The 27068-nt window shown below is 49.3% G+C and overlaps 4 protein-coding genes across 11 annotated transcripts in view; 2 read left to right on the top strand and 2 right to left on the bottom strand.

The window, feature by feature from the left end:
- The first annotated feature begins 1007 nt into the window (after nucleotides 1–1007).
- Nucleotides 1008–11265, top strand: JOSD1 (Josephin domain containing 1). The gene is made up of 5 exons (XM_007069089.4): nucleotides 1008–1120; nucleotides 1500–2288; nucleotides 6935–7063; nucleotides 7184–7378; nucleotides 8915–11265. Exons 2-5 carry the CDS (start codon nucleotides 2104–2106, stop codon nucleotides 9012–9014), a joined length of 609 nt encoding a protein of 202 aa, XP_007069151.1. The 5' UTR covers nucleotides 1008–1120; nucleotides 1500–2103; the 3' UTR covers nucleotides 9015–11265.
- A 333-nt stretch (nucleotides 11266–11598) lies between these two features.
- On the bottom strand, nucleotides 11599–15945 carry TOMM22 (translocase of outer mitochondrial membrane 22). Of its 3 annotated transcripts, none has more exons than XM_007069090.4 (4): nucleotides 15772–15945; nucleotides 15502–15620; nucleotides 14888–15005; nucleotides 11599–12314 (listed from the first exon to the last, which is right to left on the bottom strand). In XM_007069090.4, exons 1-4 carry the CDS (start codon nucleotides 15874–15876, stop codon nucleotides 12240–12242), a joined length of 417 nt encoding a protein of 138 aa, XP_007069152.1. In that variant the 5' UTR covers nucleotides 15877–15945; the 3' UTR covers nucleotides 11599–12239. The 3 variants fall into 3 exon arrangements, with proteins under 3 accessions (XP_007069152.1, XP_043399424.1, XP_043399428.1); XM_043543489.1 differs by having other exon boundaries at nucleotides 15502–15622; nucleotides 15777–15934; XM_043543493.1 differs by having other exon boundaries at nucleotides 15784–15931.
- Nucleotides 15946–16753: 808 nt separating this feature from the next.
- On the bottom strand, nucleotides 16754–23962 carry CBY1 (chibby family member 1, beta catenin antagonist). 3 transcript variants are annotated; one of them, XM_027831255.3, is made up of 5 exons: nucleotides 23806–23962; nucleotides 21906–22025; nucleotides 21160–21265; nucleotides 20961–21076; nucleotides 16754–17615 (listed from the first exon to the last, which is right to left on the bottom strand). In XM_027831255.3, the coding sequence occupies exons 1-5, from the start codon at nucleotides 23857–23859 to the stop codon at nucleotides 17535–17537; spliced, it is 477 nt and encodes a 158-aa protein (XP_027687056.2). In that variant the 5' UTR covers nucleotides 23860–23962; the 3' UTR covers nucleotides 16754–17534. The 3 variants fall into 3 exon arrangements, with proteins under 3 accessions (XP_027687056.2, XP_007069153.2, XP_043399407.1); XM_007069091.4 differs by having other exon boundaries at nucleotides 23801–23907; XM_043543472.1 differs by having other exon boundaries at nucleotides 23792–23815.
- Nucleotides 23963–24093: 131 nt separating this feature from the next.
- The window catches only part of FAM227A (family with sequence similarity 227 member A), a 43026-nt gene continuing 40051 nt past the window's right edge, over nucleotides 24094–27068 (top strand). The window contains exons 1-2 of one of the 4 annotated variants that reach the window (XM_043543387.1): nucleotides 24213–24419; nucleotides 25981–26135. In XM_043543387.1, coding sequence (XP_043399322.1) covers nucleotides 26009–26135 — 127 coding nt within the window. In that variant the 5' untranslated portion in view covers nucleotides 24213–24419; nucleotides 25981–26008. The other 3 variants (XM_043543388.1, XM_043543389.1, XM_043543390.1) reach the window with 3 other exon arrangements.

Raw genomic sequence — 27068 nt, 5'->3', positions numbered from 1 at the left:
GGAGCTAGAGCAAGGGAGTCTCTGACCCATGCACAGGGTGTAAACCCAAAACACTATGCATGGCTACAGCCAGCTCCAAACTGCAACCCCCTCCAACTCCTCCTCTGTCCTTTGTCTCTTCCCCGGGTCTAGGAGGCCACCTGATCTCTTTGTTCTCCAACACCTTCAGTTGGCACTTTGCAGGGGAGGGGCCCAGGCCATCAGTTGCCAGGAGACAGGGTGTCAGCCATTCTCTGTGCAGACAGCCTAGGGCTCTGCAACAATCACACACACTTACCCCACTACCTAGATACTTAAGAAATGCATAGGGGAAACTGAGGCACCCACACAGTATTCAGAGAAAACATTTAAGAACATTCCCACTTTGTCACACTGGAGGAGGGGCAGCTCAGTGCAGAGAGAGAGGAAGAGAATGGGCTAGAACCAGGGAGAGGGTAGGTACCAGCTCTATGTGGGTGGGGCGGGGGGGATTCTGTTTATCCCCTCCCCAGCCCTGCTGTGCTTGCAGTTTACCCCTGGCCGCTCCCTTGCTCCAGGAACCAACCCTAGCTCCCACCCCACTGTGCTTTTGCCCCCGGCCCCTTTTACAATCATTCCCAGGGGGGGCCCACAAATATGTTTGGAGCCAGGCCCACAAAAAGTTAATCGGGCCCTGGCTACAAGAGCTGTTAAATGGCGGTGCTGAGGGTCTGACTCCTGCCCGGGCTGCAGCTCAAACTCTGTGCAGGGCAAGGCACTGAGCAGGCAGCACAGGCCAATACAAGGGGTGCGTAATCCAGGGCGGTCTGTACGGTCCACACACGGCGGCCTGCAGGGTCGCTACTCTAGCAGGGCACCAAGCAACACCGGCTGATGCCGTGGGTGACGTGACTAACCCACGGCCAGGCTGCAGGCGCGTGCTGCCTGGCCGCGGGGAGTCAGGTCCGCTCTCGGCACAGGGGGCGAACAGATTGCAGTGACGTCATCACTCGCGTGGAACTGCGCCCGGAGCGTTCAGGCTACGTAAGCGTGTGCGAGGCGGGGACAGAGCACGCGCCGTACGTGGGGCGGGTTGGCCGCGCGCGTGCGCGGGGACTCCCGGGGGTGGCTGTTGAGCCAGGGAGGTCGGGGCTGGCCAGCGGTGAGTAGGGGGCTCCCCGGGAGGGGGACACCGCGGCCGCTGCCTGTCCCCGCCGGGCGGCCCCGGCCTCTCCTCGGGCTTCCCCCTCATGCGGGAAACCCCCCCGGTCCTGCCCCGCTGCTGCCGCCCCCCCCCCCCCCGCGCGGGGCGAGCGCTCCCCGGCCACACGGTGCCTCAGGGCCGCGCTGGTGGGGGGCGCCCTGGCACCTGAGGGTGGGGGCTGCCCGCTCGCGCTGCTTTCCGAGGGGGGTCGGGGTAGAAATGCCTCGAGCGGGCTCCCCGCCCTGCCCGGAGCCCCGCGGGAACCTGCCCGGGCCCGATGCGCTTTGTGCCACTGCTTTTCCTGCCGGGCTAATCGAGGCTTCTCTTCCTTGCTCAGGAGCGTGGCAGGACTTGGCGAGGAGCTCACGCCTTGCGAGAGGCCGCTTCCCTCCCCAGCCCTTGGCATCTGCTTTTCAGGACACAGCCACTCCCAAAGGGATGGAGAAGGGCAGCTGAGAGGCCCCCAAGGCTCCTGCAAAGGGCCTCTGAGACTGGCCTCATCTTACCTGGTTTGGCTTCGTGGGGGTGGGCATTTCTTCCCAGCCTGCTCTGGATCCTTTTTAGCGGCGCTACGGACCAAAGGAGATGGAAGAAAAGGAGCGATGTGATAAATTCCAGCTAGTATCCTGATGCTAAGCGGATTTAAATCTTATTTTGATATTTTTGGAGAGGAGACAGAGGGAAGGAAATACCCCAACAGCAACTTTTTATGGGGTGGGGGAGGAGGGAGGGCGGGAAAAAATGTTACAGATCCCTACGTGATTTTTGCAAGCAAGCAATTACTAAACAAACTGAAGCACAAGAGAAGGGCTTGCCAGCTGGAAGCAGGATTTGCTGATAAAAGAAGGGATCAGTGGGCTCTTGTTTTGATTGTGGAGCAGGGGAGAAACTTCAGACTCCTCTGTTTCTCACCATCTTCCCCACAACTACCCTAAGAAAAAATGAGTTGCGTGCCATGGAAAGGTGACAAAACCAAATCTGAGTCTCCTGAGCCACCACAGCTGGCACCACTACGTATTTACCATGAGAAACAGCGTAGGGAGCTGTGTGCTCTCCATGCCCTCAATAATGTCTTCCAGGACAGCAACGCCTTCACCCGGGAAACACTGCAAGAGATTTTCCAGAGGTAGGGAGCACCCTGCACTGCCATTGTTAGTTCCATTTTTGCACTTCATTGCTGGGATGAGTATCTGAAATACCCTTTCTGTGCGTGGCAAGGGGGAGAGGAAGGTTGTTCAGAATCTGACACTGCTGAAGGCTAGACATGGCATCTTTTCTATTCTGTCACATAAATCTCCTATATTAATGATGGAAAAACCCTGATCTTCTCTCCCCCCTCCCCCCCCATGGTTTCCTGTCCCTCATACTGTTCAGGCTGCCACTGTAGGGTGCAAGGACTCAGTTGCAGATGCCCTTATGTAATAGGCCCGCTTTAATGGTCTCTCCTTCCCCAATGCTCTTTCCACCTGGTTCCCAAATTTCCTCCCTTCCTGTTTTTTAAAAGGTAAATTATTCCCATCAAAATACTTTGTTTGCCTTGTGGTCGTGTGGTTGGCCTGAGAGCGGGGAGGGTAGGAGAGGACTGAAAAATGGGTCAGAATGAAAAAATTTTGACGTAGTTCTGTCCAAAAACTTCTAAACAGCTGCAAGTTAGAGCCTATGTCTACTTCCTGTGCTGTTCTGTGATCAAATGAGTGACTCTTGGTGTTCATTTATGAATGAAATATTATTGCCTCTATATTTTCACACAGGCAAAGTCCTGTATACTCTAGCAAGCAAGATCTAAATTCTGCAGCTAGTTCCCTATGATCTGTGACACTGTGGTGCAAATCCTGCAGCAGTTTTGGATAACTTTTAAATATGGAGTTTTTTGTTTAAATATGAAAAGAAATAATCCAGTCAAAAGCCTTGATTTTTATGATCAAATTCAAAGTGTTTTATGCTTTTCCTACACTTTCATGGGAGCACTTGTGAATACTACTCTGAAAGTCACTTCCCTCCACCAATATACTAAAGGGAATCCCCTTTGATTCTCCATCTCTATCCAGACTCGTCATTGCAGATTAATCTAATTTGGGCTGGAGGTCCATTACCAGAATCTGATAGTCTAGAATATGTGAGAAGCCAAGCTCCATGTAAATAAATGTGCTGGAACTTCATGCCAGGGGACGTGACCTAAAGTCTTTTCTGCCATTGATCAAGGTTTGTGTAGTCCCTCAATGCTGACAACACAATAGCAGTATTCTGTATCAGTGAGCAGGGAGGTGTTTTCCCCCTAGCTACTCTTCTGAGAAGCCACGGTCCCATGAGAATGGTATCCGGCTCGCCCATGTATCTTTCTTTGATTATCTCTAACACATTTTCTTTTTCAATTTTAAATCAGACTACAATACTATCATGAGTAGTCTTCAAAATGGACCCTAATTAACATACTGATCAAGAAGTGGAGCTGTCCATCAGTGGTCAGCAATGAAAAGTGCTGGTGGTTTTGTTCCAGCACAGGGACAGAAACATAATCATGGATCATTTCTGTTGGACTGGGCTTCTGTGTTGAAGATCTTTCTCAGAAGTGGAAGAGGTTTTGCATATGGGTAGTGGAAAAGAACCTATCTTGGATTACTTGCTGAACTTTATTGAAGGCAAGAAGAGGTTGAAGGACTATGGGCCATCTTCAGCATACTGTGCTTCAGTTGACAGTTCCACTGTCTTCAGTCATCTCACTGTGTGTCATCAGATTCCCTAGAGGTTTGGTAAATGTATCCCCACCAAACAGTGAACTCACTGAACATGGGATCTAAACCTGGGGGTGACAAAATTAATGACTTGCCCTTTGAGTCCTTACCAGTCACCAAAGACAACCTTTGTAACCGTAATCACATCTACAAGAAGAGTTATTGAATTGCAGGCTTTAATAGTTGATCCCCCAACCTTCGTTGTATTCCATAGAGACAAAATGTGTCCTACATATTCATCCCAAATATATAGCAAAAGTTGGGTCCAGGCTTCCATCTGAATTAGACCACTCATATCCTGGTATTCTTCAGACCTTATTCCTATTCACAAGAAGTTAGATTGCATACCCTAGATGTCAAGAGTCTTTTATTTGCATATCCACACAACATCTGTTAAAGAGGACTAGTTGTGTTCTGAGACCTGGTTAGCCAGGATGACAGTACCTTAGGGTCTTGAGGCTTACTCTATTGCACATCAGTGACATACTTCCATAATGATTCTGTTTTATAAATCTGTAGGACGGCTACCTGAAATTCTACACATACATACACAGCTGTACTTGTACAGCTTGGAATCTAGATTGCATACTCTGTTTTGGGAGTGCAGCTTTGCATTCCTTGTGTAATTAAACTCAGCTGATCTATCTTTCTGTGGGTTCTACAGTACAAGTTAAGTGCACATACGAGTAGGAATACATAGAGGCAGCTCTCAAAGAGGAAATGTTACTCACCGGTAACAGTTTGTGTGTTACCTCTGCATATTTATACAACCTGCCCACTTTCCTTTTCTTCTCTGAATTCTACTCCTCTGGAAAGAACAAAATTGGTTGTAGCCTTACAGCTCTCTTATAAATGTGCTTCTGGACTTTTTTGTGCCCAGCGGGCACTGTTTACTAGAATGTAAGCTCTCTGGGGAAGGGTCTGTCTGTCGGGTTCCCCCCCCCCCCCCCCCCCCAGTTTGTACAGTGTCTAGCACAGTGGGGTCCTGGTCTGTGATTGGGGCTCCTAGGTGCTATTATTTCTATTACCATGATGCTCAGCAGCACCAGCCTGCATGTCATATGAGTGTAAGTATGCAGAGGCAATATTCTTGAAGTAGAGTTAAGTGTTTGGAAGTGGATATGCTGAAAGAGTTGTGGCCAACTATCTGCAAAAAGCAGCTTTTGTGTGACCGGTGAAAGCCAGTTGAAGTTTTGGGACCATAATTACTTGTGAATATTACTGCCTCTGTTTTTGGCACAGTCATATTCTGATCATGTTAAAAGAAGCAGTAATTTGACCTTTGCTCAGAAACACACCAGTGAAATTAGTTGCCTTTCCTATTAACAACTTGTTTCAAGCCTTCCCTCCCTTTTATAGGCCCATCACTTTTGGGTTGGATTACACCAACATAGTCTACTGTAGCTGCCTCTGAAGACTAGAAGCTTATATTAGTGCAAAATGCTGCCCACTTAGGCACTGATGGCCTGGGACCTGGCTATGTGAAAAGCTGTCTATCCCCTCCTGGTGTCAAAGGCTTTACCGTAGAATGCTCTAGGATCATGGTATTTTTAGTGGACAGCCTTAGCCTGCACAAGTCGTTCCATCTGGCTGTCCACCAAAGTTTGACAGCCTTCAGGGCACAGTGTAAGAACCAAGCAGGCATCTTTGCTCCCCCAGCCATGTGGGAGGAAGAGCAGGAGCTCCTGGGGATGGAGCTAATATGTGGGTGACTTTTCCAGCTGGAAGCAACAACCTTTGGACGCTAGTGATGTCATCGAACTAATTTCTTCAATTTAGCCAAATCAGCAGAGGTCATCTTACTTCAACTCCCTCACACCCCTTTTCCTTATGGGTCCTCTGTAGCTAGCTGCGCTTGCCGGCTATTGGGCCCCCCTCAGCTACCCCTCCCCTCTCCCTTTCGCTGCCTCCATTCCTTCCCTATCCTCTCATTCCTTCCTGCCTTTTCCTCACTGCAAAGTATATTTTAAAAAAAATACAAAAACAACAAAATGTAACTGGATATTTGCCAACCATCACTCTAACTGACCTGCTTGTATGATATATGCTTTGCCCCGTGCCTTGTCTATTGAGATAGTAAGCTCTTTGGTGGGGAGACTGTCTTCCTATATGTTTGCACAGTACACAGCATGATGGGACCCTGATCCTGATTGTGGCTGCTGTTGAGGTGCTATCACACTACAAACAAACAATAATGTCTAGGCAAGCTTCTGAGTGAATGTTTAAGTGGCAGCGAAGAGAGATTTCCCACCAGCAAGCTTAGCTGTTGAGCTATTATTGTAATAGCATTGACAGTTGGTCCATGCAGTGGTGATACTGCTTGTTTTAATAGGTTTCAGAGTAGCAGCCGTGTTAGTCTGTATTTGCAAAAAGAAAAGGAGTACTTGTGGCACCTTAGAGACTAACCAATTTATTTGAGCATAAGCTTTCGTGAACTACAGCTCATTTCAATCTGATGAAGTGAGCTGTAGCTCACGAAAGCTTATGCTCGGATAAATTGGTTAGTCTCTAAGGTGCCACAAGTACTCCTTTTATTCTTGTTTTAATAGGTTCCCAGATGCTACAGTGTTGGATTTTATAAACATGAGTTCTTCTTCCTTGGCAAACATGAAAACATACCAGCAGCCAAACCATTCCAGGGTGCTGTGAGCTCATCCATTCTTATGAGTTTAGTAGGGTCAGACCCAGTCAATACCGGTACTCTTTGGAGGTTTCCTATCTAAATGACATTACCCTTTTCCTTTTGAGTCAGGGCTGAACTAATACCTTGTCAATTTCTCTCTCTGCTGGGTAAGAGAGAGAGCAGAATAGTTCAGGTTGAAGATGCCAGGCTTTGCCAGTTGTCCGATTGGGATTTTGAACAGTGAGGATTTATAACAGGATTGCACAACCTTCCCATTGAATCATCATCTTTCAGCTGAACTTTGCATGGGACAGGTACAACAACCAGTGCCACTTCTAACTAGCGTATGGATGTATGAACCTGGGAGATGGATACAATGAACTCCTGCAACAGTATACTTTCACTTTGTGTTCACAGACTGTCTCCCAACACTATGGTGACACCACACAAGAAGAGCATGCTGGGAAACGGAAACTATGATGTGAATGTCATCATGGCAGCGCTTCAGACCAAAGGCTATGAAGCAGTTTGGTGGGACAAGCGCAGGTACTGAGAACCAGCTTTTAAATGCTATAGTTTGGGAAATGGCTGCCTCATGCTAGGGTTTATAACAGAGGAAGTAGGAGAAATAACTGAATACCATCTCTGCTCTCTCTGCTTCCCCAGGGATGTTAATGTCATTGCCCTCTCTAATGTGATGGGCTTCATCATGAATCTGCCCTCCAGCCTCTGCTGGGGTCCCCTGAAGCTCCCCCTTAAACGACAGCACTGGATCTGTGTCCGGGAGGTGGGAGGCACCTACTACAATCTCGACTCCAAACTCAAGATGCCAGAGTGGATTGGAGGTGAAAGTGAGCTCAGGTGAGTCTCCTTCCATCCTAATCCCCTACTCCTAGCCCCTATTACAGATTGAGCATCTGCTTTTAACACCCATATCTGGTACAATACAGTTCATGCTTTACTGCCACTGTAGAATGGCATGAATTCTGATAGCAAAGACTGAAGAATGGGAATGAAATTCGTATGCCCCTCCTGGATCTTACCCCATATGTCTTATTTATGTGAAGCTAAGAAAACAATGTTAGCTAATAGGAGACTTCAAGGTTCAGGAGAGCCTGGGCTTCTTTCCTAAGGCTGCTGGTTTTGTCACCACGATGAGTGTAGATTCCTAGATGGTTAATCTGTGGTGACACCTGTAATGGACCGACCTACCATGCTCTCATGTTTCTTCAGATGGGGAGCACTTGACAGCGTTCCACTGATGGTCAGTTATTGCATGTGTCCAACAGAGAGATGATTTAATTTGAAAAATGCAGCTTTTTTCCTTAAACAGTTTCTACAGTGGCTAATGAGCCTCTGCCCATTTTCCTGTTCTTTCTGAGATCCAGGTAGCACTTCTGTGCTTGTGCTAAATTTTCCATGTCTTTCAGAGTGTAAAATTGTGGTTCTTACCAATCATGGTCAATGAAGATTCGTGGCATTCGCCCCTCACATACTGAAAACCATAATGATTAGCCTTGATGCCCCAGACAAATTGATTCCATTTGGAGAATTGTGCTCTAGCAATGTCTGTAGAGCTGGTCATGCCAATCAAGAATTAGTGAATTGAGTGACAACCTAAAATTCCACGTGTGTAACTTCCAGTAGAGAATTCATTCACTCCTATGATTGCTGCTTAATACTGCTGGTTTGGAATGATTACTGTTTCAGTCTCAAGACAGTTGCATTTCAGCATTAAGTGAATGATTCCTGTGTATAAAATTTTGGGAACTTTTTTGGCAAAATATATAAGGGAAATTTAAGACTTATTTTCATATTATTTAAGTCCTTCTATCTTTGACTACCGGATAAATCACTCAGTCAAAGAGAGACTGAAAAAATGTATCGGATCCCAATTCACAGGCTGCCAGTAATCATTCTGTGCCACTAGGTTTACCATGGCATCCTACTTTTTCCTGCCAGTCACTTCACCTTGGGGTGGGGGGGGGGAGTGCTTTGAAATGGATGAGATTGCTGATCTCTGAAACCCAAAGAAGTAAGTTTGTTTATTTCAGTCGCATTACATCTTGCCAATTCACAAGAACAGCGTGTGTGTCCTTGGAGAATGGGCAAGATTTTTTTGTATAAACTCTAATAATGAGGTTAAGACTATGCCCATGTGGTTCCAAAATAACCTGCCAGGTGGTGTATGCATTTAGTTAGAAATTTAATATGTAGTTGTCAGAAAATTGATTGTGGAAAAAGAAAAAAAAAAAGACCTTCACCTATTATCTTCCTATGTATTTTGTCACATCTGCTTATTTAATAAGTCTTTACTCCTAAAGGCTTTGCAGAGCCAATACTACTTATTCTGGATTTTGTTGTTTCACCTCACTTTTGCCCTTCTCCTTTCCATAGGAAATTTTTGAAACACCAGCTGAGAGGAAAGAACTGTGAACTTCTGCTGGTGGTGCCAGAGGAGGTGGAAGCACATCAGAGCTGGAGAGCTGACATGTGACCCGGATTTGCCCTGTCTTTTCTCACTACAGCTCCAGTCCCTCCCCCCACAAACCCCTGATGTCTTCTGACCTGGATAATGGGTGCCCTAGCTCTTTTCCTCTGAAACTTCCTTTCACTGGTCTCTTCTTTTTATATTGATTGTGCAATAGGACAGTGGCATAGGGTATTGTGGGGGCCAGAATGGATGAGGATGGAAGCCAGTCACTTTTTAATGAGGAGAGTGAGCTCTAAGCTTTTAAGCTGATTACCTTGCATAGTGCTCTTTAAAATACACTTTGGGGATAGGGTGTTTGGAACACTCCTGCTGATTCTCCCCCATGCCCCAATATCTAAAAGACTGATTGTGGCTGGACACTACTCCCTCCAGACTTAACAAAACTTCTTTGGATGGGAAGTGTCAAGCATGCTGCCTCCTCTCTGAAACAGTCTCTACCCCCAAAGCAAACTATTCTGGATACATTTGCAAATCATGGGGGACTCAGGAAACTCTCGAACACTAGCAATGGTATGGTGCTCTGTAGAATCTCCTGCTTAGTGAGGGTTTGTGCCAAGGGTTAGGGACATCCTATCTTTAAAGAAACCGTTGGGGTAAGTTGGGGGATTCTTCTCTAAAGTTTTTAGGGATTTTTATTATACAGATGGCTTAGATGCTTCTTTGGATAGGGCAGGCTGATTAGGGAGTAGAAGTGGTAACAAGTTTAGGCTGGTTCAGAAGCATCACATATCTGGAGTAAGAGAGGCCACGAGGGGCTTGTAGAGGGTTTTCTTTGGTGCAGTATATAACATCTTAATTGTTCCTTTATGTGCACTTGTTAGTTCAGGAGCTGATTGCAGAGAAGGGAATAAAACTGAAGGTGTTTAAGAGGAAGGAGGGAGTTGTTCCCTCTTATTTTCCTCCTCTGTGGAAGACTAGCCACGACCATGAGAGAGGAAGAAAGAGGGTGGAGAAACTCTTCTACAAATAACCTAGAAGTTACGCAAAGCAAAATCAAAGCGAGGCATTGTAATTGTAGATTTCTCTGCCTCCTGCTGTCACTAGCAGTTACTGGGGGAGATGTGTACAGGGTTCATGAGAGAGTCTTCCTGATGGTAAGGGCAGACTGTCTAGCATGGTAGCTGAACCAAGTACTTTGGTTTTGGCTGACAGACATTCCCCCTGGCTGCTGAATCACCTCACCCTCTGTTCCCTCCTGCAGAGAAGAGTGACTATGACAGGGAGACTCCAGTAGGAATATTTCACTCAGTTTTTTTTCTATGCCACCCGGTGCTGGGTGTAGTTTAATCATTCCTTCCACAGCAGAAAGGAAAGGGTGAGTTTGGGATGAACTTCACACTATTGTTGACTCTTCCTGGTCAAGCTACGTTACAACTGTTTGTCTCATTTCCTAATGCACATGCTGTCCTCCCAGTTATGACAGCAAGTGTAGAACAGTGATGGAAACGACCCTGGGTAAGCCAGTGTCTGAAGCTAAACTTACAAACCACCAAAGCCTTCCCTTTGCAACAGAAAACAGAGGCCATGTGGCAACAGGACAAGAGTGGCGGCGTGGTCAACCCCGGACATCCTACAGGTACCATGCTGCAGCCTCCTGACAACAGACTGGCAGTGGCTCTTCTGCATGTTCTGCAGTCCAAACCCAATGTTTCTATTTCTACTTCCTTCTTACCACATTCCAATGACCAAAACCAGCTGGCAGAATTTTTAAACACATCACAAGGAATTCTGCTAATGACTTGAAGCCATTTTCTAAAAGGGAAGGAAAAAAACAGCAAAAGAATTTTCTATGTTGATTAAAATCGCACTTTGGAGAGACCCTGTTTGCATGGAAGCTGCAAGCCAATGGATCAGTGCACAATATGCAAAGACGTTTTAAAAACATTGTAGGGCTGCCTCCCTATATTTGTATCTAATGTCACTGCTTAACCCCCAGGGAAAAGGTGTGATCCAGCTGCTCAGGAAAAGGGAAACTGTATGATCACATCCCTGGGGAATAGTGCTGTGGTGACAGATGGAGGGGAAACAGACTAATCTCACTGCTTAGGAGTGGGGAAGCCCATGTTTGTTTTCTTGCTTGTTTGGTTTTGTTATAGCCTTGTCTTGGGTTTGTTTACAGAGATGTATTTTGTTTAACCAAATATTAAAAATGGAAAAATCTCCATATAAAGTGTCCTGTCACTTCTGTGTGTTCAGCTGAATTGTTCTGTAACATGGTATGTAAAGGAAAAAATAAATTGTTCTTTGTTATGAAGTTGTGGCCTTCTTGGGAGAAACTACCTTCATCAAACTGCTTCTGAACTCTGTTATGGAACCCATCTAGTTGACTCTAGGTAGCCCTAAGATACCACTCTTGAGACATTGCTAAGTTATCCAAAACTTCTTACCTATCTAAGCTGTCTTAGGTTGGAACCATCTCCTCTCCCACCCCATCACAGCTAACACTGTATACATAAAGCTGGAGAATAACCACCCATCTGGGTGCAAAGCAGTAACAGCTATTCTAGTCTTCCATTAGTATCTGGGGCCATGAACGTTGAGCCCTCAAGATGCAAATCCACAAGGGATGTCTACTAAACACAACATGTTTGGGTTCAATTTATTTAATATTTAATACAAAAAAGATATGCAGCCGATTTCCAAAGTGTAGTTGTTTTATGATGCAAACAATCGGCATAGGCAAAATCTTTAACCAAATGTGCTCCCCTTTCCTCCTCCAACAAAAAAAAATTGCAAAGAAAATATTGAAAACAAGTTTTCCTACAGGGCTCAGATGAAACTTACTACTCTTTGTACTCTGCCTCTTGGTAAATTCACTCCTTCCTTTCTATCACTGGCCTCTTCTGGCCTTGATTTAGCCAGGAGAAATACAGGATTTTCTTTTAATTGCAGAATTTACTGAACAAACGTGCCAGAGCCTAATTTGTGTCCGAAGGTAAGGAGCCCACAACAGGCGCTCTTCAATTTGAAGTCTCTGTAACTGCTCACTGCATGGACTGACTGGATAAAAGGAAAAATGTTACCTTTGGGGAGGGGAAGCTACAGGCAGAAGCCTGTCAAAAAAAAGGTCCAGGAGAGGGGATTTTGCCCCATTATGGATAGGTCAGTGTCCCAAAGTTTAAAAAAAAAAAAGAGGCAGGGGGAATGCCCAGACTGACAAACCAACAGTTCAAATGAATCAATGTTGAGGTCTCCCCATGTAATATGGATTGAAGCAGCTTTTGGAAGTTAGATCTTTCCAGAAAGTGGTGGCAGGGCCCCTGGTATACTGCCAGACAACCCTGTAGTGGGTCCTAAGAGAATCTGCAAGAGATGATACTGGGTTAAAAAAACTATTTAAATTAACTATAAAGATTGAAAACAGCATAGCACCCCTCCCTACCCCCATAGTTCCAGTAAGGAGGAGGTTTAGCATCTGATAATAAGGGTTCCACATTTGTGACTGGGCAACAAAAAGGTAGATGACATTCAATGTCGATAAATGCAAAGTAATGCATACTGGAAAACAATCTCAACTATACATACAAAATGATGGGGACTAAATTAGCTGTTACCATTCAAGAAAGATCTTGGAGTCATGGCTAGTTCTCTGAAAACATGCACTCAACGGGTGCAGCAGCAGACCAAAAAAAGCGAACAGTGTTATGTGCCGAGATTAAAAAGATTGGGACTGTTCAGCTTGGAAAAGAGACAACTAAGGGGAGATATGATAGAGGTCTATAAAATCGTGAACAGTGGGTGAGGAAAAAGTGAATAAGGAAGTGTTATTTACCACTTCACATAACCAAAAATCAGTGGTCACCTAATGACAGGTTTCAGAGTACCCAGCCGTGTTAATCTGTATTCACAAATGCATCCGATGAGGTGAGCTGTAGCTCGTGAAAGCTTATGCTCAAATAAATTTGTTAGTCTCTAAGGTGCCACAAGTACTCCTTGGTCACCTAATGCAATTAATAGGCAGCAGGTTTAAAACAAAAGGAAGGTACTTCATGCAATACACAGTCAATCTGTGGAAATTGTTGCCAGGGGATGTTGTGAAGAGCGAAAGTATAACTGCGTTAAAAAAAGAATTAGATAAGTTCATGGAGGACAGGCCTATCAATTGCTATTAGCCAGAATGGTCAGGAATGGAATTCTATGCTCTCGGTATCCTTAAGCCTCTGCCTGCCTGATGCTGGGGATGGATCACTCAATAATTGCCATGCTCTGTTTATTCCCTCCAAAGCATCTGGCATTGGCTATTGTTGGAAGACAGGAAAGTGGGCTAGATGGACCATTGGTCTGACCCAGTATGTCTGTTCTTAACTCACACTGCAGGGCTGAGAGTGCAATACTCCTGTCACTTTGCAATACCATTCCTGCTCTGCTATGGCAGCTAACTGCTGTAGACTTATTCAGATAGCAAAGGGAAAATAAGACATCTCATCTCAGTACTCTTAGTCAGGTGTATCAAACATGAGGCCCATGAGCTGTATCAGGCCTATATGATGTATTTGATGGCTGCATGATATACTCACGTTATGCAGAACTTAAGCCAATGGTGGGCAACCTGCGGGCTGTATGCAGCCCATCAGGGTAATCCGCTGGCAGACCAGGAGACAGTGTTTACACTGACCGTCCGCATGCACAGTCACCCGCAGCTCCCAGTGGCCGCGGTTCGCTATTTCCAGCCAATGGGAGCTGCGGAAGCAGCAGCAGCCAGTACATCCCTGAGGCCCGCGCCGCTTCCTGCAGTTCCCATTGGCTGGGAATGGCGAACCGTGGCCACTGGGAGCTGCGGGCTGCCGTGCCTACAGATGGTCAATGTAAACACTGTCTCATGGCCCGCCAGCGGATTACCTGAAGGGCCACAGATTGCCCACCACTGACCTAAGCGCTCTTCCCCACACCCCAGCCTAAGTTCCCTCTAAGCAATGCGGCTGTGCAGCAGGCTATCAAGGTCTACGCAGGCACGCAGCGCAGAGAGGTGCCTCTCCCCCGGCCCTGGAGCTGCTGCGGACAGGGAGAGGCTCTCTTGCCCAGGCCTGGGCTGCTGTGGCGAGAGAGGGCTGGGGGGAGTTCTCTCTCCCCACCACAGCCCCAGGGCAGCCTGTATCCCAAACCCCTCATCCCTGGCTCCGCTCCAGAGCCCACACCTCCAGCCAGAGCCCTCACCCCGCCCCCCAACCCTAAGCCTCCTCCCTCACTCTTAACTCCTCAGTGCCACCCCCGCCACACATCACCTATTGGTGCACATAACAAAATTTATTCCACACATGGATGTAAAAAATGAGAGGGAACATTGCCCCCAACCCAAATCAGCTTTTAGCCCTCACTGCTGCAAAGAGCACCTTCCTCATACAAACTAAATGTAAACAATGTCATGTCAGCTGCCTGAATCTGCAGAGAGCTTGGAACAATGAGTCTGTGATGAATTCCCCTTCCCCCTTTTAATCTGATTGAAGTAGCCACTGTAAAAATCCAGTGATGACATGCCAACATCAGCATTAACTGATAACTCTAGCAGATGGAATAGGGTAGTGGGTGTGAGTGCAGCCTTCAAGAGAGAGAGAGTTGATCTCTGTGTGAACCTCCCACTGACATCAGTGGGATTTGTGCTGTGGATTGAGGATAATAAGCCATCCTGAATTTATGCCCTGGTTCACGGACCATAATTAAACATGAAATCAAGCCCTCTCCTCTCTGCTAAATGAGTTTGAAACTGCTGGTATTAGAAAAAGTAGGGGGGAATCCTGGTGACTCAAGCAAAACAAGGTTTATGATGTCCCACAAACCCCATTATCATCTGCTAATCTCTCTGTTGCAAGGCAACCAAAGAGTATTAGCCTGTGTTCATGGACTGCAATGGAGCAAGGGTCTTGAGGTTTCAGGCTCACCTGTCGCTGCTGCAGCTGCTGCTGTTGCTCCATCTGCAGTTTCTCAGTTTCAAATACAACAGGAAGAACGAGGATCATGAAGGAGGTAGTCCCAATCCACAGAGCTGCCCTGGAGAATCTAGAGAGAAAAAAATAATCATGACAGAAAAATCTTGATTTGATTTCCCTTCATATGGGAGGAACAACAGTCTCCTGTATATGGAACAACAGACCCCTGTTCCCCTTCTACCTCTAGAAAGGGAGGACCAAGAGAAACTCCCATACAGCTCTGCCTGGGTACCTCAATCCTGATTTGGACTAATTTTTGATATTCCAGTCTTGCACACTCCAGGAAGCTCTGCCAAAGCTGAATCTAACCTGGAGTCCCCATTGCTATTCCAGTCCTGGCTCCCATACTCTGCTATGTGCTTGAGCAGGATGTGTAGCGTTACCACACACCCCTTCAGCACAGTCTGCGCTGCTCACTGACGCTCGCGCACAAGCCCAACAACCGGTGGCGGGGCAGAGAACGCAGCCCGCAAGCGCGGTACCTGACCGGCCAATAACCGACCCTGACCGCCCACCCGGGCCCGGGAGAGCCAGTCCCAGCCACGCCCCCGGCGCCGCCTTCTCACCGGTACATGCTCTGGGCCACAGAGAGGGACAAATCGAAGGTAGCTCCCGCTGCGGTCCGGACGCTCTCCGGGAACATCTCGGTCAGGCCCCAGAGCCGCTCGCTCAGGGTCTCGTCCAGCTGCGGGGGAGGCTCAGAGTCAGACCCGTGAAATGCCGCCGGGAACAGCCCCTGCCCTGCGCCCCCCCCACGCCCAGGGGTCACCCCGGCCTCGCACATGGAGCCCGGGGGCGGCCACGCTCCCCCTGCTCCCTGCCCCGTGACTCGGTACCTCGTCGTCGTCCTCCTCCAGCTCCTCCTCCAGCTCCTCCGCCTTGCCCGGGCCGCCCTTGGGCAGCAGCAGCTCCTCGGGGGACAGGGGCGACGCGGCGGCCATGGCTGCAAGCAGGAGAGCGGGGGAGACACCGGAACCGGAAGAGAGCCGACGCGACGGAGGCCCCGGCCGAGGACAGAGACAGCGGAAGGGAGGCGAGGACAGTCACGCGGGAGGGGCTGAGAGCTGGGGGAGAGAGCGGCCTCTAGCGGTCAACCTCCCCCCTAGCGGCCTCTCCTGCCCAGTTCTGCAAATCCAGCAGGGCAAGGGGCCCTAGCCTGCGCCCCTGCCTAGCGGCTCTCTCCCATGCTCCATCGCTGCTCCCCCACACCCGCTGCACAGCCCTTAGCCTTGCCTATCCGCTCCACCTCTTCCATCTGTTCATAACTCCTAGGTGGCCTCCTCCATTGCCCACGGCTTCCTGGCCCCTCTGCTTCCAAAGGCTCATGCCCTTAGCTTAACAGGCTCTTGCCCTGACACCTTGCGAAGTAGGTATGCAGGGGGGAAATTAGACCCCAGCCCTCCCCCACTTGCTCATCTCCTCTGCTGCAGAAGGAAATGGCCAGTAGTTGCGCCATGGCCCATGGAGGAAGGGCATAATACATCTCTGTGAGATAGAGGCAGTGTTGGTTTAGTGTACAGGGCACTGACGTGGGATTCAAGCGACTGGCTTTCTATTCCCAGATCTGCCACTGACCTGCTGTGTGACCTTGAATGAATCACTCCACCTCTTTGTTTCCCCTCTCACTCTTTGTCTATCCTATGTAATCAGACTGTAAGCTCTTCAGGCAAGGACTGTTTCTCACTACATGTCTGTGCAGCATCTAACATTCTGGGGCCTGTTTTCAGTTAGGGCTTTAAGAGAGTGTGTGTGTTTGTGGGGCGGGGGGGGTAACCTGATCCCAACCTTAGCAAGAATGTAACATATTCACAAATGTGATTTGTTTTAATTTTATACAATTTTTTTAATTTGTTTTCATTTTATACAAATGTAAGAAACACTCAGGAGAACAAACAATTCCAGAAACCCACCTGCCAACAGCAGGAAGCAGAGTTAGTGGTTTGTACAAAAATAATAATAATAAATATCTGAAAATGGAAAGACTGTTTTAGTTTAGGATGTTATTTGATTTTTAGAACAGGAGTTGGGGAAAGGCCAATCTGAAGCTTGTGAGATCAAAGATATTAGCAAGGAGACCCATACAGAAGCTGCAATCCAGAGACACTAAGGCCATGCAAATATACAAAGACATCTTCCCTACCATCCACTCACAAATACTCCTCTGCTCACAGTATAGAAAGGACTCTTGCCCAGCACTCCTTGATAAAACAGATTATCAACATGTGCTTCCACCAAGGGCTCTGTGCTTTGAGTGGCAGGTCTATAGAGGAAAAGAAGTGAGGAGTGGTCTGGGCAGAAAGAGATGTTCATCACTACAGAACATGTCCTACGGTGACTTATCAAGAGCATTGCATCAGCTCTATGGAGTAGTATAGTAGATGCCTTCTGGTTGGAGGCCGCATTAACATTTCAAGCCTGGGAACATGGCTACCTGTCCAGTGGACTGTAATATCACCATGTGCTACCAAGACAATGAAGCTGTCCCAGCCAGGCTTTAGGAGCCCTTCAGCTTTAGCAGCCCTGCTTGCATGGGTGATGGAGATTTCAAACCAAATTCCCTTGCTCGCCCATCCCCTAACCCCCTGTTTCTTGCTGTTGTTCACTTCCTCCTCCGGCTGTGACTCTTCAGGTCCTCCAGCTCCTTCTCCATCAGATGGGATTCAGCTGTGGTCTCAGACAGCTGCAACCAAGAGCAGACAAGAATAAGAGTAAGAATAATCCCTCACATCCCCATGGAGTATTGTTTTTATGAAATATACACCAGAATAAGAAAAGTACTATTTAACACAGGGGTCGACAACCTTTCAGAAGTGGGGTGCCGAGTCTTCATTTATTCACTTTAATTTAAGGTTTCGCATGCCAGTAATACATTTTAACGTTTTTTAGAAGGTCTCTCTCTATAAGTCTATATATTATATAACTATTGTCGTAAGTAAACAAGGTTTTCAAAATGTTTAAGCAGCTTCATTTAAAATTAAATTAAAATGCTGATCTTATGCTGCTGGCCCGCTCAGCCCGCTGCCAGCCTGGGGTTCCGTTCACCTAGGCTGGCAGCAGGCTGCGCAGGGCCTGCAGCCGGGACCCTGACTGGCAAGGGGCCAGCACCCAGAATCCCAGACCAGCAGCGGGCTGAGCGGCTCAGCCCACTGCCGGTCTGGAGTTCCGTCCACCGCCTCCTGCCAGCCAGGGTCCTGGCTGCTGGCCCCGCTCAGCCCACTGCAGGTCTGGGATCCCGGCCCTGTCCACATAGAGTGGGTACATACCTTCTCCCTGGTTCTAGCCCATTCTCTTCCTCTCTCTCTGCACTGAGCTGAGGGTGGGAGTGCACTGAGCACAGAGCTGGGGGTGAAGGAGAAGGCTGGGGGTTGGGGTATAGGGTCTGGCCAGGAGCTAGAATGAGGGAGGGGGCTCAGGGTTGGGGCAGGAGGTTTGGCTGTGGAGTGCTACCTGGGCAGCTCCCATTCGGTGCGAGGGGTGCAGGTAGGAATGTGGGGGAGGGGGGTGCAGGAGCTCCCGTTTGGTGCTCATGGTGGGGGTGAGAACGTGGGGGGTGCAAGAGTCAGGTCATGGGGTGCGTGAGGAGGGTACAGGAGCCAGGGCATGGGGGGGCTGGGTATGTGTGGGGGTGCTGGAGTCAAGGCTGGGGTTGTGGGGGGGTGCAGGGGTCAGGGTAGAGGGCATGTGAGGGGGGTGCAGGAGTCAGGGCATGGGGTGTGGGGGGCTGGGTATGTGTGGGGGGTGCTGGAGTCAGGGCTAGGGTTGGGGGGGGATGCAGGGGTCAGGGCAGGAGGCTGGGGTGTGTGTGAGGGGGGTGCAGGGGTCAGGGCAGGGGGCTGGGAGTGTGGACTATGGTTGTGGGGGTGCTCCCAGCCCCCTGCCCAGAGTGGCTCATGGCAGGGGGCTGGAGGGGATATGCCCTGATTCCACCCCCCTTCCCCAAGGCCCTGTCCCACCTCTTCTCCCCCTCCCTCGCAAGGTCCATCAGCTGATAGGCAGCAGCGAGGGAGAGGAGGAGGGGCAAGAACCCAGCACGGCGGGGGGAGGGGGGAGCTTGCCTGCCCTGTAGCAGCAGCTGGCAGGACCAAGCTTCTTCACCCTGCCCTGCTGGGGGAGGGGAGGGAGGAGAAGAGCGGGCTGGGGTGGGCAGGATTTTTAATGGCATTCTGCTGCCTGCTAGGGTCCCAGCCTGGGTTCGGCAGCGGGCGCTGAGCGGGGCCAGCGGCTGGGACCCCAGCAGGCAGCAGCGTGCCATTAAAAATCGGCTCGCGTGCCATCTTTGGCACACGTGCCATAGGTTGCCGACCCCTGATCTAACATATCTCTGAAGTCCCTTACACCCAGCAGGATCCCTAAGCACTTTACACACATACACCACAGATACACAAGTGCCTTTGGGGTGGAACTCAGCAGGTCCTGAGTCTGTAACACACTATACGACAGCTTTAGGAAGAAGTGAGAAAGAGCTTCCGCAATTAATACTTTGGATTTCACAGCACACTGTGTCCAATGACCTTGCAGAGATTTACAAACGTGAATGAATTAGCTTTCACCCATGTGAGGTAGAGAAATATCACTCTCATTTTACAGAGAGGGAAACTGAGGCATGAAGGTTCACTGAATTGCCCAAGGCCACCCAGAAACACTATGGAGAGCACAGATCTCCTGACTGTGCTTTAACCACAACAGCATCTTTCTAACTGAAACTGCAGAAGGAATTTAGGGAAGGAGAATGTAATTACCCAAATTGCTATTTCGTCAGGATGACATAGCACGGGATTAAAGTGCAGCTCACAGACCCCCCCACACAACACCCCCATTCTCCACCTACCAGATTGCGGGGGAGGGGGAGCTTGGGGCTTCTGCTAGAGACAACTGGTGCCTGAGAGTTGGGGGAGGTCACAATTTAAAGGTTCACCCCCCTCCCAACAGCTTGAGTCACGCCCTCCCAGGCATGCCTTCCTCTTAACCTCAGGAGTTCTCCCTGCAACTCCCAGCTGTTTGCCGCTGCCTCTCCCCACAGCTGCAATCCCAGCTTGCCTGCTCCAGCAGCTGCTGTGCAGAGAGGGGGCCCGGTGGCGCCATGTGACTGAGTGGGGTCAGCAAATCCTAGCAAAGATTTTGGGGGGCATGTGACCCCACGTACCCCCCTCCTGCGCATTGCCTCTGGCTTCTGTTCAGTAGGAAGTGGGGGTCTCAGGGCTTCAACCCTATGGGGTGCACCGGCCAGGGTTTGAGGCTTCAGCAGGACCATGCTGAAGCCCTGAGACTCCCCTCTCTGCAGGGCATCACCCTGCCACAGGGCTGAAGCCCCAAGCCCCAGCAGGTGTGCCTCAGCTCTTGAACTTCGGAAGATTGTCGTACATGAATTGGAGGCTCAGTAAATTTGGCCACCCCTGACATAGCGGTTAACATTCTTACTTTGTTAAATAGTTACCATGTTTCACTCCAGGAGTTGCTGCATTTTTTTCCATGGAAGCTGTGATCCCTGTGTATTGCTGTATTTCAGTTTATAATGGTCTTTGGGGTGAAAAACTATATGGAGATGAAAGATCTTTTTCATTACTCTTGCAAAAAAGAAGGCCTTATGGAACCTAAGATCTCAAGTGACCATGAATGGTCAAGGTCTTCATTTCACTGACTGCAGAAGCCCAGTAGTGACAAGCAGAAGATACTAATATACAAATAGAAAGTGGAAAACACTCAAGGTATGGGGGAAGTCTTCCTATATCATTCAGATGTTCAGGCCCCTCCTCTCAACTATGGTACTCACTGTAATCCAGCTCTTCTCCTGAAGGGACCTGGACCTTCTCCTCCTCTTGGAGAGGAAGTGGATGAGGTCAGTCTTCACTCTTGCACAGTTACTACTGTGTTAAGTGTGTCTAACAGCGGAGTAGGGTTCAGTGTGAATGGGAGCAGGGACACAGGTTGGCATTAGGACCTGTGTTTTTGGGATGAACCAGAGCTCTTCACTCTGTCTCGGGGGCATTTCTGGTCACTTCAGAGAGGTGAATCTCCCCATCCTCACCATGTCCAGCAGGATATCCACTTTCAGACGCAGGAGATTGTTCTCTTCCTCCAGCTGCTGGTTCCGTTTGCGCAGGCGCTGTGTCTCCCTGCGATCCCCACTGCTGCTCCCTGACTCTAAAGGAGAGACAGGCCAAAGTTATAATCATCATGTAACTCCACAACCCTCCCAGACCAAAGCAACAGGAGCAGCTCCTCACCTGCTATCCACTGGCCATTCTCAAACTTCAGACTCTGTCCAGTGAGGTTCATGTTGGGAGTGCCATAGTCCAGGCCCAGCTCAATTTCACGGGTCGATCTGTCCAGCTGCAGAAAAAAAATAAATGTTTCTAAAATTTTCATTTTCTCTCTCCATATTTTCCCTCACACCTTCACTTTTTTTTAAAGTGACTGGCATTCTTGTGAAAGATGCTGTATCAGTGGCCATAGAATCTGATGTCCTATTATTAACATTGCACATGCTGCTGCAGTACAAGCTTCTGTCTCGCACACACCTATGCAGAGTCTCCTTCCAACATATGTCACCCCTGAACTAAAAGAGCTATCTTTAGGGACATGAGGGGAGTTCATTCTCCGGGTCCTACTCTATCTTTGGTGCCAATTGTAAGGAAAGCCCCTGCCCCACTGTGGTCTGTATTAAAAGCACACATTAGAAGTTTCAGGTGCAGTGAATCTGGCTTCCGACTGAAGATGGAGTGAAGTATGCCACTAACTAAACATTCCACTTCTTCTCTCACTATCCAGCCATCAGTAAGTGGTCATGACTCTGGACCAGAAGAGGAAGGAGAAACAGATGGCAATATGAGAGCGGAGAGAGTCTGTGTGTGTGTGGGGGGGGGAGTGTCTAATACTTGTTATGAGAGTTGTTACAATAACATTTTTAAGGCAGACTACCTGTCCTTGTTCTTAAAGGGTTGATAGAAGATCCCTAGAACCCCGCACTTACCAAGTGCAGGTTGGAGAGGGAGGCTGATTTCCTAGGTGGGGTTTTCTTTGGACTGAATGTGTTCCCAAAGAGAGGCATGGCTTTCCAATCTCCAAGCCTGCTCACTTCTGCTGCCTTGCCCTGTTTTCCAGATACAAGGACAAAACATAGAAAGAAAAGCTCAGACATTTCTTATCTATCCAACCTCGCACCACAGGATGATTCCCTATAGAATATTTAGGATTTCCAGTTTCTGGTGTTTGTTGGTTCCAATTTTCAGTATTTATGCTTAGACAAATTATGGCTTTTAAAAAAGTAAAATGATAGGATATATTTAAAATCACTGTTTAACTCTTCTTAAGACCTAGGGATGAGCCCTCAGTGAGTGAGAATCTTTTAGGCTCTTTCTGGAAAGTGTCTTCCTGAGTGTACATATTGTAATTTTAAGAGTATTTTCAGTTACTATTTTATACAAACCTACTAGTTTCCTCAAATATTTGATCAGCTGGGAATTTTATCAATTTTAATCAGTTGTACTCTAAAACCAGAAACCCCAAGTACATTTTCAGAGCCTTGTTCAGTCCCACTTTAAAAAGAACAAAGCTTCATATGAAGCATTCACCCTGGAATAGCCTCATCTGCCTGGAGTAAGTAGTCCCTTTCAGGGGATGTCTTCACTGCATGGTTAACCCAGTCTCTTAACTGGGTTTTAGCCCTGAAACCTATACTGTCACCACACAAAAACCTTTGACCTGCTTTTGGAGTGGCTTTGAATCCAGATTTGCTTGCCTGGGTGGGGGTTAGAGCTTGGATTCTGCTTTAACTCAGGCTGTGACACCCACCCTTTGCAGTGTGAAGGCGAACTGTAACCCAGGTTACATAATTTGGGTGCTACTAATCCTTCAGTGCCTTCCCACAATTCCCCAGGACTGGATTTTCTTTACCTTCTACACAGGGGCAGAGATTAGGGAGAGCAGGGGGGGCATTGCCCCCCAAACCAGAGGTGACATGGAGTCACATAACGTCCCCCCCAGATTTCTGTCTTCCATTTAGCATAAAGGTTTTCAAACTATGTAGTATATCCCCCTGCCCCACAGTTTGAAAACGGTCACCTCCTGCCAGGAGCTGGCAGATTGGAAGCAGATGGGAGCCACCCAGCCTGCCCAGGCCCCTGGCTCTCCACACTGGGGGAGCCAGGACGCTAGCTGGGTGCCTGGCAGCCATCCCTGCTCTGCTCCCTGAGCTGGGCTGCCCCTGCACAGCCGGGCACTCCACAGGCAGGGCGGGCAGCACAGCTCTAAGTTGTGCCTTGATGTGCTCTTGCCTCTCCCACAAAGGAGCTCCCTGAGATGCTTGCTCACCGCTGCCCTGGCTCCTCAGGAGCAGAGGCAGGTCCAGGAGTGCAAGGGCAGCAGCGAGTGAGCACCTCAGGGAGCATCGTGGCAGCCGGGCTCCACGGGCAGGGACCAGCAATACGGGGTGTCGTCGGCCAGTGCCAGGCTCCTTCAGGGCAGAGGCAAGAGTGTGTCAAGGCGCAGCTTGGAGCTGTGCCGCCCACCCTGCCTGGGGAGCGCCCAGCCGTGCACAGGCAGCCCGGCGTGGGGAGCAGGGCAGGGAGGGCTGCTGGGCTTCCAGGCCCCGGCGGGGGCTTATCCCCTGGGGTGTCCCTAGCTCCTCCTCACGGCTGGGCAGCGCGGGCGGCGGCGGCGGCACGTGCCCACGCTGGGGGTGGGAGGGCGCGAAGTCACCGGCTGCCCAGCCACGAGCCGGAGACACGCGCGTGTGTCGGGGGGGGGGGAGGGGAATGCTGGGGTGTCAGTGGAGATTGTCTCTTTCGATCAAAAACGAGGCTGAAACATCCGGGTCCCCCGCGACCCTTCTAGTACCCGCGCGGCAGGGAAGCTCACCATCCTCACCTCACCTGCACCAAGCGCCCCACTCTGCCTTGTTGCCCACTGCTAGCCGTCCTGCGCATGCGTATCTGACGCCTTCGAAGTCCGCAGTTCTTTGCGGCGGGGGAACGGTCCGTACCACCTCTGTGGAAGAGATTAGGATTCTACCACTGGGGAGAGGGGAAGGCCGGGAATCGGTATAACGTTATTCTGTATGAGGGCATACGTTAAAGTACATCCTCTCCCCAGGGATCTGTTCATGAATGGAACGATCCGTATTCAGAGCCCTTGAGAGAATTCAGAGGTATGACCCGGTATCAGATGTCAGACCCCCCCCCCTTCCCCAGCCCGGAATGGTAGTGTCGGACTCGCGAATAGTCACGCGGGGGGAGACTCTGAAGCTAGACAGTACCATGGAAGAGGGAGGTGAGTGCGAGCCAACGGCATTCTCTTTCTACCTCACCTCGAGTTCCTTGTCTCCCTCCTCCCGCACCCAATGGGAGCGGTCGCTCCCTTCGGAGTGCGGAGGAGAATGGTTTGCGCTGCAGGGTTGCCATGGTGATAGAGGGACGCCTAGTATAATGAGCCCTCACTAGAGACTTCCCCCGCCTAGCGCCGCTTGGGGGCTCGCGCGAGCGCTCAGGTGAGCCGTGTGCGGCCAGCGCCACCCCGGCAGGCTCAGGGGCGGCCGGGGCCTCTTTCCCGCCCGGGCTGTGTCCGCGCCGGCGCCCCCCAGCGGGGGTTCAGCCGCCCTCCGCGCTGTGGGGCTGGCTCCTGGCTCACGGCTCACCGAGGCCCCGCCCGTGCGAAGCCGGGGGTGACGCTGCGCCCCCTAGTGGCGTCAGGAGGCGCTCGGGGCCCGGGCGGGGCTGCAAATCCCTCCTGGGCTGAGGCTCTGCGCTGCGGCCGCTGGCCGCCCGGGGGCGCTCTAGGGGCCTCCCGGCTCCGAGCTGCTCCAGGGGCTGACGGGGAACGTGGGCAGCCCGAGGGCTCCGTTCAGTCCCGGCAGGGGAGGAGGCGCTGCCCCAGTGCCCCCTGCACCGTGGGGCCTGCGTGCACTGCTGCTGCCCGGGGCCGTGCCTGGGCCGGGTCATTTCTCCCCTGCTGGCCCGCCCGCCGCAGGGGCACCCGAGTGTAACAGCCCCGGTCTGGCCTACAGCGGCGGCGGGGGTGACACAACCAGCCCTGCCATGTCCTAGTCACTTCCCAAGAAGATGTGCTTTTGAGGAGTGTGGTGGCGTAGCCCTGTTGGTCCCAGGGAGTGTGAGAGACAAGGTGGGTGAGGTAATAGCTTGTGTTGGATCAACTTCTGAGGGTGAAAGAGGAGACCGGCTTTCCCGCTCGCTCCTCTTGAAACCTTCAGTTCTGGTGTTGATCCAAAGCCCGTCTTCTTTTTCAGCAACAGAAGTTGGTCCAGGAAAAGCGATTACCTCACTCACTGTGTCCCTCTTTTAAGGAAACTCATTGCTATCAGGACAGAGGGCCACTTCTCCACCTTTTCCTCCTAACCAGCTGCTTTCCCAGATGGGAATTATCTTGGTTAATATTTTCATACAGGAACTTTTGACAGGCCTGCTCGCTGCTCATTTGTTGGAGGAAGGCCCAGACATCTCACATTATACCTTAAAAATGCTACCAAAATCTGATATTTTAATGTCTCCCTCCCTCTTCACTCCAGAGTTTCTCTGACCTTCCACACATTTCCCATGTATTATTAATTATAGTGTTATAGGTGTGTAAGGCACTGTACAAGTAAAGTATATAACAAGGTGCCTGCCCCAAGGAAATTACAGTTAAAATTATAAAAGTAAAACAAATAAATACAGCATATATATAAGGGAGAAAACAAATGGTCACAAAACAAGTGTCATCTGGAAACATCTGAGCTTGCTGAATCCTTGCTTATGCCTTAAAACATAGCCTGGCTGTTTGTTTCCATTGTTATGGGGAGAATCATCCTCAGATGACCTTCTCCCCTCATCTGAGCCCCACAATTGTCCTGACCTTTCCACATGAGGTGCAGTGTCCTTACTGCCTGTGGCAATGAAGAATTATCAAGAGGGACCTCAGTATGAACCCACGCAAAGCAAAATCCAACAAGGTTGTCAAAGGGCATTTGGTTTTGAAGGCAGTAAAGTAGGAGAGAGGAAGAGATTCTATAAAAATATTTTTGTAATGGAAATGTTTTGTCCCCACTTTGCTAGGAATTAGTTTATATTTTGCACTGGAAACATGGCAGCCTTAAATAATACTTCACCAATTATCCGATTCCAAGAATTTGTGGGGGTATTGCCCATGCAACAAGCAAAGGAGACTGAGAAGTTGAACATGCAGCAGAGCGTAAATGAGAAACCTTTATGTATCTTCTGCCAGTGAACAATCAACACTAGAGAGTCACATACTGTGTTGCTTATGTAGGCCAAGCTGTACACCCAGATGTGCATCTTGTGCTTCCACTCCAGCCAAGCCCCTTGCCCCCATCCCCCACGATGGGCAGAACTCTGTTGATTTTGGTAAACGTTAATGGAAATCAAGCTTTTGGGGTTTCTAAAATCAGTTTGTTTTTTGGTTTCTGATTTTCATCAACATCAATAGGGTTCTGTTCAGTGTATGGGTGTGGCAGCTAAGGGCTCTACTAACCATAACTGGACTCTAATGATGAGGTCACCGTCTCACTCTACATCCTCAATGACTAAATAGGGATTTTAATGGCAATCAAGCTTTTCTAACTTTCACCAAAATCAATAGGATTCTGCCCATTGATACCTGGAGGAGTCCCTGAGATTCTGGAATTGATGAAATGTGATTTTTCAACAATGATCATGTTACAGACACACAAAGAAATGCCATTGAGTTGAGTGTGAGGGATTGCTTCACTTGGCCAATTAAACATAACCAGCACAGTTTGGGCTGTTCTAATAAGGGCATGATGCTGAGATGTCAGCAGTGAAGAACAGCTCAGATGCTGGGGAAGGGAGAGGTAAGACTTCATTTGTTTCATCAACACTTGGTCTGTAATAGACCAAACTTTTTGATTGTCAGAAGATGGTTGGGGAGATTTTGCTGTTCTATTTCTTGATGACTGGCTGATGTATTGTACTGTGAAGGCTATTGTGACATCACCCAGGGTACAATCTAGACTGTTGAACAGCTGTGTCCCCTCAGTTCTCCAATCAGAGGTCCCTTTGCACTGCTTTGTTGGGAGAACAACCACTCCTGGCCAGTTCACCTACAGCATCTAGCATGCAAAAATCACTCCCAGCTGAATTACATTAATGCTTTGGCCAGACAC

The sequence above is a fragment of the Chelonia mydas genome, chromosome 1 (assembly GCF_015237465.2).
Source record: "Chelonia mydas isolate rCheMyd1 chromosome 1, rCheMyd1.pri.v2, whole genome shotgun sequence".
In the NCBI taxonomy this organism is placed as follows: Eukaryota; Metazoa; Chordata; order Testudines; family Cheloniidae; genus Chelonia; species Chelonia mydas.
This window is presented reverse-complemented; position numbering and strand designations above follow the sequence as displayed.

Excerpts from the sequence above, each read along its gene's own strand:
- JOSD1 (XM_007069089.4), top strand. The coding sequence starts at position 2,104 with ATGAGTTGCGTGCCATGGAAAGGTGACAAAACCAAATCTGAGTCTCCT. Across the intron at positions 2,289-6,934 it reads CTGCAAGAGATTTTCCAGAG|ACTGTCTCCCAACACTATGG; the intron begins GTAGGGAGCACC and ends TTGTGTTCACAG. Across the intron at positions 7,064-7,183 it reads GTTTGGTGGGACAAGCGCAG|GGATGTTAATGTCATTGCCC; the intron begins GTACTGAGAACC and ends CTGCTTCCCCAG.
- TOMM22 (XM_007069090.4), bottom strand. The coding sequence starts at position 15,876 with ATGGCCGCCGCGTCGCCCCTGTCCCCCGAGGAGCTGCTGCTGCCCAAG. Across the intron at positions 15,006-15,501 it reads GTGGCCCAGAGCATGTACCG|ATTCTCCAGGGCAGCTCTGT; the intron begins GTGAGAAGGCGG and ends TTTTCTCTCTAG. Across the intron at positions 12,315-14,887 it reads AGCAGCTGCAGCAGCGACAG|ATTCTCTTAGGACCCACTAC; the intron begins GTGAGCCTGAAA and ends CATCTCTTGCAG.
- CBY1 (XM_027831255.3), bottom strand. The coding sequence starts at position 23,859 with ATGCGCAGGACGGCTAGCAGTGGGCAACAAGGCAGAGTGGGGCGCTTG. Across the intron at positions 21,077-21,159 it reads GAATGGCCAGTGGATAGCAG|AGTCAGGGAGCAGCAGTGGG; the intron begins GTGAGGAGCTGC and ends TCTCTCCTTTAG. Across the intron at positions 17,616-20,960 it reads TGGATATCCTGCTGGACATG|CTGTCTGAGACCACAGCTGA; the intron begins GTGAGGATGGGG and ends TCTTGGTTGCAG.